The 11,591-nt window shown below is 34.4% G+C and overlaps 1 protein-coding gene across 11 annotated transcripts; it reads left to right on the top strand.

Annotated features, from left to right (window-relative positions):
• Nucleotides 1-3,568: 3,568 nt before the first annotated feature.
• On the top strand, nt 3,569-7,052 carry LOC125590245. 11 transcript variants are annotated; one of them, XM_048763616.1, is made up of 12 exons: nt 3,569-4,451; nt 4,532-4,670; nt 4,761-5,034; nt 5,108-5,198; nt 5,293-5,417; nt 5,503-5,584; nt 5,662-5,779; nt 5,855-6,012; nt 6,105-6,219; nt 6,300-6,482; nt 6,581-6,685; nt 6,816-7,052. In XM_048763616.1, exons 2-12 carry the CDS (start codon nt 4,638-4,640, stop codon nt 6,888-6,890), a joined length of 1,359 nt encoding a protein of 452 aa, XP_048619573.1. In that variant the 5' UTR covers nt 3,569-4,451; nt 4,532-4,637; the 3' UTR covers nt 6,891-7,052. The 11 variants fall into 11 exon arrangements, with proteins under 11 accessions (XP_048619573.1, XP_048619569.1, XP_048619564.1 ...); XM_048763612.1 differs by having other exon boundaries at nt 4,554-4,670; nt 5,530-5,584; nt 6,581-7,052; XM_048763607.1 differs by having other exon boundaries at nt 4,554-4,670; nt 6,581-7,052.
• Nucleotides 7,053-11,591: the final 4,539 nt, after the last annotated feature.

Genomic DNA, 11,591 nt, shown 5'->3' with positions numbered 1-11,591 from the left:
TGTATATAATGCTTGGTAATGTAAACTTAGGCCATCTTTAGGAGGGATATTTAAAAGGTTTGGGCCCCACAAAAGCATAAGAGTCAGTTACAAAAGTAATGAATTAAGGATCGATCTTGGTTAGTTTTTTATATTGTTTGCGAGCTCCACTGACACGTGACGGTCAGCGATTGGTTTCTTTTTAAAAAAAATTTTAAATAGACAAAAAATTTTTTGTTTAAGAAACCCCTAACAGTTTCAGCGATATTCATGCCCTTGTAGAAATAATAAACTAACTAGATTAAGATCTGCGCCTTGCGCGGCATAAGCATTATATATATAAATTATTTTATGTATTATATGTTCTTACATATTATGAAATACTAAATATATATTGAATAATTAAAAGTAAGTAATTATTACATATATAATTAAATTGGTGCGAACATATAAATCAATTTTATTAATCCAAACATTTTCTTAAAAAACTTTGATAGGATATTTAATTAAATTTAAATGATATTAACATACATAGTATATTTTTAATATTAATGTCTATTTTTTTTTAAATGATGCTTTCTACTCATATGTTTTTTTATCATGTGTATTTTTAATAGCAAAAACTTAAAAATTACTGATAACAAAATTTTCATCGTGGGATTAATAATTTTAGTAATTGATAATTTAAAATAATTTATCAATGTTAGTTCAAAACTTTTATCAAAAAAAATTATTCAAAGTAAATTTTGAAACTAAAATATGTATTTATTCAATATGGTTTATAGTTTAATTTAGAATGATATATATACATATATATTTTAAATCTTAATGATTCATTAAATTAGACTTTTATTTATATGATTTTGTAATCATTTGTATTTTGTCATAACAAAAATTTTAAATCATGGATCGCAAAATTTGAATGTGAAACTTTTAACAGTTTTAGTAATTTATAGTCATTTTTTAAAATTCAGAATATAAAATATACAGAAAAATCTAAATTTTTATAATATGGTTATTGTGTTTTTAAAAAAATTATTTTAATAGTTTTAAATTAAACAAATTTGATAGAAGATATATTTTTTTATCGGATCTTTATTATTCAAAATCATTAATTGTCATATATACTTTACCCACATTAGGCAATTCCGTAATCTTTATTTAAGAAAATAATAAATGACATTAATAATGAATTTATGGTTAGTTTAATAAAAAACTTTATTATATAATTAGATGGACCAAACTATTTCTCTACTAATTCTAAGAATCATCGTAGTGATGACATGTGGCTACAAAAAGAAGTAATGTTTCACAAATAATATATCGGAGATTTTAATAATATGATGAATGGAAAAATGTAATTACTGGTCGAGACTAAGGATAGATTTTCGCTTACTGCGACTCCATCTCCATGTTTACACTTCAAATAGCAAATTATTAAGTTACAAAAAAAAAAAAAAAAAAATAGCGAATTATTTTCTGCGTATATAAAAATTAGTATGGAAGCATCTTTTGACTTTTGAGTATATTTTAAGCTGTGAGTCTGTGACGACTTTCAAAATTGTCATCTTTGATTAAAATATATTATTTGATTCGAAAACTTCAAAATCCAAATCCAAAATCCAATTCTCCCTTCTAATTAACCACTCTCGAGTTTTCTTTACAACTCATTGAAAAGTGAAGCGTTTCACAGTTTTGTGACTTTTGGGTAATGGGTTTTTCCTTTATCGAAATCTTTTGACAATGGGTTTTTCCTTTATCGAAATCTTTTGACATTCTTTCCATATAAAGTGAGGAACTTTAGGTTTCAAAATTCTTCTAAAATCAATTTTTTTGTGGATTCCAAGTCATATCGTAATTTTGTAATCTATTAGACGTTCTAGGCTAGTTTCTAAATATAATAAATACTAGCACTTCGTCGAGTTAAACAACAGTTTTTCTGTTCAAATTTTACTTAAGCTGTATATAATCGGAAAGGATGCATGTAAATGAAATATACAAAAACATGAAAACTATATTTTTTCAAGAAGAGAATGGGTGTTAAAGGCACTTGATTAAATTGTTCAAGTATTGTTTATTGGTAAATCACAATGTGCTTGAAAATAGAAATAATAAAAAGACATATAATGGAAAGTAAAAGACACTTGATTAAAAATATATTTACTAAATAAAAGTTTTAAAATTTCATATTATGAGAGGCACAAAAGCGTAATGAAAGAATGGAAGAAAATACCTTAGATGCTTTCTTCGCTTTCTTCATCAAATATCTTGTATTTACATTCAAATTTTGTTCACTTCTGATTGTTTTTAGTTGCCAGCGATTTTACGGTTATAAGTAGTTTTGAAAATTTAATATAATATAATATTTTAATATATTTTTGACATGCTAAAATTTATTTATTATATATCTTTTTACCTAAATATATTTGATTTAGTTATTTATATTTTCTATTTATAACTTTTAAAACATATAAATATGACTGGATTTATAGTATCTTATTTGACTTTTATCAACAACCGAAAAATAGTCAGTATATGCTTCTATTTAATTACTTACAATAAAATTAAAGTTATATGTTGTGCAGTGTCTAACTTTTGATTTCTTTTTTTTTTTCTAACCTTTTGATTTCCAAATTTTAATTTATTAAATTACATGATATTTACATATTCCAATAATATTTGATAAAATGATATGTACATGATAATAATTTATAAAATCACTAAAATTTTCATCGACTAATATGAATTGGAGTAATTTACTATGTGGATTATTTTACACCCAACATGCAAGATTTGACGTAAATAACCAATTATTCTGGCTAGTGGAGAGCTCAGAGACATTCTGAGATCAATCGTCATTGAAATAGCTGATATGATTTTTCTTACAACGTAATTGATATGGTTTGTAAGTCAAGTTTACATGATTATTCTTAAAATCTAACACTGAGAAAAAAATAGAAACATACTAAATAAATGTATGGTTGAGTAACATTCTCGTCCATCAAGAAAAAAAGAAATATATCTTAGGTTTGGTGTCTATCCACATGAGTTTTGAGTTCATTTTTCCTTGCCAACTAAATTATCATTATTCGTTCGGTATGAACTTGAGTTTCAGTCCAAATGGTTAATATGGTGGATCATAACATATGATCGGTCCAGCTTCTTGCATTAGTTGGAAAGTGTTCCAAACTCGGGTTAAACAGTGTGGTAACCAGTCAACTATTTAACACTAAATACGTTCCTCCTACAGCCGACCGTATCAGCCGATAAGGTATATCAAAAAAGAAAAGAAATATATTTAATATTTACAGTTCAGGCCATCTTATAACTTGTGAAGTTTTTCATTCTCCTCTGTGATGTGTAGGATTTATAGAAACTATCCATTAATTTTAATTATTTATTTTCCATTATAAAATTTTGGTGCATACTTTTCTAACATTTAAATGATATGAAATCATATTACATATATTTACATGATATTTCCCTTGTCAAACATAAATTTAATGTTTTATGTTTTATCGCTTTTTATAAATGGAAAATATAATTACATCACAAACCATACATTTAAATAAAGAAAAGTATAAATTAAATACTCTTACATGCCAAATTTGAAATTATATTATATTCCACTATAAAATTTAGGTTTAATTTTCCTCTTTTTATATTTTTTAAAAATTTGAATGTTTAATAAATTTAGTAATAATTTATATACCAAACAAATATGTTCAATTTACAATAAACGTATATTTTATTTCTCTAATGATAAACTTCATTTTAAATGGAAAGTTTAGTGGATTTGTGTTTATTTTGTAACATAAACGATATAAGAAGTTTCAAATTTTTTTTTGTATTGGTGAACAACTATATTAATCTAAATTATGTTAAACAACGTAAGATAAATTTATATCCGATTAATTTTTATAATCAGAAATCCTTTAAACACATTCAATTTTTCACTTTGTGTTCAGAATGATATAAAATTACTCTAAAATTCAGATGTAAATGTTCAGACGATTATTTTAAAAGCACATGTTCCACGTTAAGTTTTATTATTTGGTGTGTCTCACAACATATCTATCTATTATTATAAAGATGTGTTTGAATCCTTCCTAGGGGGTCCACTTCAGCATCCACCTAGGAAAGTCGCCTTCTGTACGCCCGCCACGTGTCCATGCTTCTCTCCACGTCGTTTCATTAAAACGAAGGTAACGCGAGTTGGGCTTTGTGTCGTGACATGGGCTTTTTGTTGTTGGCACTTTGCATTTTGTTTTGCCAGGAGAGATGCGCCAACCCTAATCCGGAGAAAAAAAAAGCAACACCTTCTTCCTCTTCGACACGGTGGCGATGAGGGAATTTCGAGTTTCTATGAAACGGTTCTATTAATGGCTGCGTGGTAAATCGAATTGATTGTCCCCTCCACAATCCATCTTCAATGGTTTGCGAACGGCAGTCTCTAAACGGTATAAATAGATGTGAGTATTGCTCTCTTGGACTCATACTCTCTTCGTATCTCTCAGCTCTATCTAATCTATTGTAATATGGCTAATACCAGAGTTTTCTTTTCCGATCTGAAGTCTGGCGGCAAGTGTTCCTCCGTTGTCGAGGCGAGACTCTTGCGGTACTGGGAGGCCTGGAATGTGAAACGCGGCAGCGACCTGATGTGGGTCGACATGCTCTTGATCGACGTTAATGTAAGTTCTTTTTTTTTTTTGCTGTTTTGTATATTTTGGCTTCGATCCTCTGTCTGAATTTTGTTTCTGTGTTATATCAATTCGGTGCAGTCAACCATAATGCAAGCCACCATCTATGCTAACCGCCTTCCGAGATTCCGGTCTAAGCTCGCCGCCGGAAAAGTGTTTTCTATATCCGGTTTCGATGTTGCCCGGTGTGCTCAGAATTACCGGCTCACCGACTCTCCTTTGCTGCTCCGGTTTAGTGATTTAACCGATTTTGATGAGTTAGCAGAGCCGGTTTCGCCCTTGCCACAAGAAGGCTTCCGGTTCCGCAATCATTCTGAGCTAGCCGGATTGGCTAACAGGAACACACAGCTCCCAGGTAAGCTTAAATATGTTGGGTTGATCCTTTTTATCAAACAAGCTACTGATTAATGTTATTGTGTCTCTCAAAGAAATTATAGGTGAGATAACAGCTGTTAAGAGTACCGTTAACGACACTCTTGGAGAGAAGGACCGTATCATGGCAACTATCAAGTTGGATAAGTATTTCTTAATCTTTAGTTTTTTATTATTTCCTTTATATAATTAGATGTGGTAGAATTGAAATTAATATATTGTTAAAATATGATTTTTGCAGTGATACAAAGGTCATTTTAAGCCTCTTTGACGCTCAAGCTGTGTCTTTTCATAAAAAACTTGAAGACATGAATGGTGATCCAATGGTGATTGTCGCTACTAGCAAAAACCCTAAGATGGTTGGAGGTAATGTGGCCCCTCGGTTGGTTCAGATATATTTGTATGAGATATATAGTTACATTATAATCTAACTATATGATATGAACTGTGGGTGGTTTGTTCCTCAATGCAACATCAGGAACACACATCTACTTTGACAAGGAGACCACCGCAGGGGAGGTTTACTTCTACAAGTAAGTCAATCAGCAGTCAAATGTCTACGTACTCATCCATATATTCCAAGTTACCTGAGTATTGGATAATTGTTTAGTTTGGTCGCTAGAGACACTGGAGTCCCATCTGCCGCACCATTACTGAAAGGATATGCAAAGGTGGAGACTCTGACCGTCGCAGAGCTCAATAATTTTATAACCTCTGCTACATCACAGGTATCATATTTGGCGCTGGTCTATTAGTTTTTGGATCGCAATTATCGATATATGAACTTTATATACCATGTGTAGGAAATTGACTTCATCTGCACCGGTAAAGTTGTCCGGCTCGACGTGGACAAGGGATGGTGTTATGTTACCTGCGCCAAATGCAGTAAAAAATTGCAGCGTACAGTCTCTGCTTTGGAGTGTACGCGATGCAATAATACCAATGCTGTCGGCGTTCTCCGGTACGTATTGTAGTCTAATTATAAAAACACGTATACGCATTTATGTACGTGACAGTGCTTGACTTAAAGTTTGTTTCCCCGTTATCCTACAGCTATCGTGTGGAGTTGGCAATTGCTGATGATACTGCTGAAGGTGTGTTCGTGTGTTTTGATGGGGTGATGACTAAGCTACACAACCTCAGAGCAAGTGAAGCCGGTCAGATGTTGGTAAGATATACATTCGCCTTCTTGCACATGATATAATTAGATAGCTGCTGACATACGTGTAACGTCAATCTGACTCATAGGCTGAAGGAGTAAATCCTGAGGATGCTGTGGTGCCTCCATTTATCACGGACATGGAAGGAAAAACATTCACGTTCCAAGTCAGGGTTAGTGCATATAACTTCACTGCTCATCATCAGACATTCACCATCATCCGCATCCTCAACGAGCATGAGTGTATTCCAGTTCCTAACTTTGTCGTCAATGTAAGAATGTGTTTGATATGCTTTGATCATCTGTTAGTACTCTTTGACGTCGATGCAATGTGATTTTAATAATCTTTTTAAATGTACGAATGGATTAGGGGGGAGATGATGCTGATGATGATGACACGCCAGATGGTAGTCTGGCTCCTATTCAGAAGGAAACTGGAGAGAGCAGTATTGATGCAGCTAAGAATGGTGACGACCCATTTGAATACCCGGAGAGAGAGTCTATCCGTGGGCTGCACCTCTCCTTGGGGATTAGTCTGGGCCTCTCCATGGGCCTGGAATGCCCCCAGGTTAAACAAAAAAAAAAAAAAAAAGAATGGTGACGAGAACACAGATGGTCTTGCGCCCAAGGATATTGTCCACCCAGCTAATAAGGCGGTCAAGAAAGCACGTGTTGTTTGAGATGAGATATCAGAAGTTATGTTTCAGTTTCTGGTTTTGAATAATGCTTCTTACTAATCTGCATTTTTTCCGCGTGTTTGGTCATATGTTTCATCTTTGTCTTTTTGGTTACCAGTTACTTGACAGTCAATTCTCAGTATAATAAAATACTATTTATATTCATTCTCCCACATATATTTGGATTTTTTTTTTCTGATATAAACCATGGCTTCCATACACTATACGTGATTTAGATTTTGCTGTCGAATTCATATGAATTGTTTTTTTTTTACAGTCAATAGTTATGGTTTTTTTTTTTTTTTTTTTTGAACAGAACATATGAATTGTATATATTTGCGTGTTGCTCAAGTAGCTCCATACACTTATCTATGAAATATTGGTATATTAAAAGCTATTGATTGTTCATATATTAAACAATGTTTGGGGGATTAGTTGAAAAAAAAAAAATTGTTCGGGATTGTTTGAGATTCTAACTTATGTATATTTAACAGATTCGCTCTGAAAATACTTATTGGAAAGTGATTTAGTGAAAGATAACGTGGCATGGGTAAAACCTTAGTAATGATCAAGTAGCTCCATATACTATCTTCTTGAGTATTGATATATTACAATAATGATTGTTCAAAAATCATACAATATTCGGAATTGTTTGATGATCTAACTTATAAGAGAGAGTGTGACAAGGTGCAACCTTAATAAGGTGTATTTAAATAATACAGATTTAGATATTTTTACCGATTTACACTAAATTATGTAAGCTACATAGTAGAACCTTAAATATTAAAAGAGTATAAATATATATTTTTAAGCATATGTCGACCAGTTAATTCGACATTAACGGAGACATTGATTTCGGTTAATTAACAAATTATATCTGACCTCTCACTTGCACTGTGACACTTATGTAACGGTTAAGGTAATAAACATTGGCAGCCACGATTATCTTTCTCTTGCTTAGTAAACCTTCCATCTCTCCTTCGTCTGTGGGAGCTTTCTGAGTGATGGTGAAAAAATCATGTACGAAAGCTCAAACATCTGGCTCCACCGAGTTGAGGATCACCACTGATAGAGATTTGTGTGCTCATGCTGATACCATGAACATCCCAACCGCAACGGGTGGCTCCAGTACCGGTACGTGATATCCACGTATACAGATTTGAGTTTCAGAATGATCTGTCTTTGACTTCATCACAATTTATGCCACAATATCTCATGTATACCGTTCATGTTCGTACATTCCATTAGGTGACCAACAAGGAATTGCAACACGATCAGCTAGACAAATCAACAGGGTCTACCTCAGTAGGTTGGTCCCCTGCCCAATGTTATCAGAAGTAGTTCATAATCCATAAATACTATAATAAATCATTGTCCTGTAACCCACTAGCTAACAAGCAGCCAGCAAAGAGGCGCAAAATAGGCAGACCGCGTATTGTATCAGATATCGGCACCGGTTCAGACACTCTGCAACAAGATCATCCAAGACGACAAGTAGACCCAGGTATTAATGCATAAATATGAATATTTCGTAATGGTTCGTAGTAAGCAGCGGATTTACAAAACCACAATACAGCTTCAGCTCGAAATGCACGGAAATTACGGAAGGCAATTTGTAAACGGAAGAAACAAACACGGCTAGCTGGATCTGGTAAGTAGCCTACTTGTCATATTTTAGCAATCAAACTACCGGATAACATTGTCTGATCTGCTAATAATGTCATTGTGAAACAGCCTCTTCTTCCAGCAGAACGCAAATTTCACCTATGAACTCTACACTATGGAATTATTTTATTCTAGGATCGTACTGCATTCCACTAACGTTTTGTATATTTCTTTGCAATCCAGGTAGAAAAAAAGCGAAGCCATGTGACAAATGGGACATAGTTTCATGTCCGTCATGCAATGCATTACTCTGGAATGCTGAGGCAATTCGTGGTCAAACTAGCAACGGACAAAAACAGTTTAGTCTTTGTTGTCAGCGAGGTCGTGTGAGGCTTCCACCAGTTCGTGAACCACCGTCTCCACTTCGTGACCTTTTAGATTCACCTAGCTTCAGACCCCACATCAGAGTCGCTAACAGTTTGCTTTCGTTCACGTCTATGGGTGCTACTGTGGATCAGTCTGTTACTGGTACTGCGGGTCCATTCAGTTACCGTGTTCATGGCCAAATCATTCATAGGATCGGTTCCCTACTTCCTAATAATGGGAAACTACCAGAGTATCTGCAGCTATACATTTTTGACACTGGTAATGAGCTGGAGAACAGAAAAAAAGCGTTTACTAAAGATGCTTCTACACTGGCTTTAGCTGATGCAATAATCCTGGAATTGATTAAGATGCTGGACAATCACAATCACCTAGCCAGGACATTCAGGCATGCAAGAGATCGGATTCAAGATGCTGCAGTATCTCAATTCAAGATAACCTTAGTCAGCCAGCCAAACCGTGGACGCCAGTATGATCTGCCTACTGCAAGTGAGATTGGTGGGTTGGTGGTTGGCGACATAACTGCATCAACCGTAGGAAGAGATATTGTGGTTGAGCTCAAATCCTCATCGTTACAGAGGATAAGCGATCTCCACCCATTGATGATGAGTCTCCAGTATCCTCTGTTATTCCCTTATGGTGAACCAGGTTATCACGAGAGGCTACCTTACGAAGGTCCTGAAGCTTCAACCGTGAGAAGAGAGTACATGACAATGAGAGAATTCTATGCTTACCAGCTACAGACCAGACCTACGGAGGGAATGACACTCATTAAGAGTGGAAGGTTGTTGCATCAGTATATTGTTGATGCGTAAGTAGCTACTGAGACAGAGAGGCAGCGTTTTATTAGTTTGAATCAGAAGAAGCTGGAGCCGAGCTATATAACAATGTGTGCGATGCAGTGGAGAATGGTGATGCTGATGCTACACAGCTTGGTAAGAAGGTCATCTTGCCTTCTTCGTTCACAGCTGGACCAAGATATATGGCTGAGAAATACCAGGACGCGATGGCTATATGCCGTTGGTACGGAAACCCTCATTTGTTTATTACAGTCACAGCCAATCCTAATTGGGTGGAGCTAAAATATCATTTAGATGCTTATGGTGGTGAATCCGGTAATAGCCGTCCGGACCTTGAATGTCGCATCTTCAAAATCAAACTTGATGAAATGATTTCAGATTTCAAAAAAGGCATATACTTCCCTAAGCCCGACGCAGGTAGTTCTCATATTAAGTTTATTAATCTAATCTATCTATAAAATTTATTATATAAGTTCATAAGTTTTCATACTTATAAATATGATTTACGGTTAAGTACGATAATATTAAAATAAAATTTAATTAATATACCTATTTTAAACCATCTATAAATTCAAAATTTAAACTGTGAACTGATATTTGTTATTAAAATCAATTTGTAATTAACTTAGCCTAATTGACAATTATTAAATCGACGATAGTTATCAGTATCAATAATAGTTATATTTTTAATTATAATTATTATGAAACCAATATCAATAATAATTAAATTTAAATTAGCCTTAACAATTAGGACTGAATTTTTAATCATCTAAGATTATATCTCATGTAGATATATTATCAAATCAATCGTTATTTACTATTTGATTGATCTTTGTAGTGGTCTACACAACTGAATTCCAAAAACGAGGATTGCCACATGCCTATATCCTGTTATGGTTGAAGGGTGTTAAAAAGGAAGTATCAGCAGCCACGATTGATTAATACATATCAGCAGAATCACCAGATAAAGACGTTGATAAGAAAGGTTTTGAACTGGTTGAGCGACATATGATTCATGGTCCTTGTGGTAGAATGCGCCCCACATCACCTTGCATGGACAAAGGAGATTGCACTAAGAACTATCCAAAACCTTTGTCAGATCATACAAGGATTGATAAGTCTGGATTTGTTGTCTACAGAAGAAGAGCTGATACTAAAGCTTAGGTAGTTAAAGGCAACATCCAGCTGAATAACCAATTTGTTGTACCTCACAACCTAAGTCTGCTAAAGAAATATCAGGCCCATATAAATGTCGAGTGGTGCTGCAGGAGTAGCGCAATAAAATATCTCTTTAAGTATATAACAAAAGGCGTCGATCGAGCTACCATGCTCCTTGAAGAGAGTGATTCGGCATGCAGTAGTCACGGAGACAAAAAGAAAAAAGCAGATACGGTTAATGAGATCGACAGGTTCATTCGAGGCCGATATATCTCTGCTTGTGAAGCTTCATGGAGGATATTCGCCTTCCCCATCCATTACAACCAGCCTAATGTGGTGAAGCTTCCGCTGCATCTCCCGGGACAGCATAGGGCAGTCTTTGATCAATCTGATGACCTGGCCGAATTCATTTCACGAGAGGATGCTGATAAAACTATGCTGACAGCTTTTTTCAAAGCGTGCAACACATACGAAGAGGCAAGAGAGCTGACATACATTGAGTTCCCTTCCAGGTTTGTTTATCATCCATCTGATAAAACATGGACACCTAGGTAGCAAGGGGAAGCCATTGGTAGAGTCGTATACATAAGTCCAGGAGCTGGTGATTTGTACTTCTTCAGGATCTTGATTAATGTTGTTCGAGGGCCCAAAGGTTTCGATGCAATGTACGCAGTTGGTGATGTTGTTTATAAAGAGTATAAGGGCGCCTGTTTTGCTCGAGGTTTACTCGACGATGACAACGAGTGGCACGAGGCTA

This window comes from Brassica napus, chromosome C7 (assembly GCF_020379485.1).
Source record: "Brassica napus cultivar Da-Ae chromosome C7, Da-Ae, whole genome shotgun sequence".
Taxonomy (NCBI): Eukaryota; Viridiplantae; Streptophyta; class Magnoliopsida; order Brassicales; family Brassicaceae; genus Brassica; species Brassica napus.
This window is presented reverse-complemented; position numbering and strand designations above follow the sequence as displayed.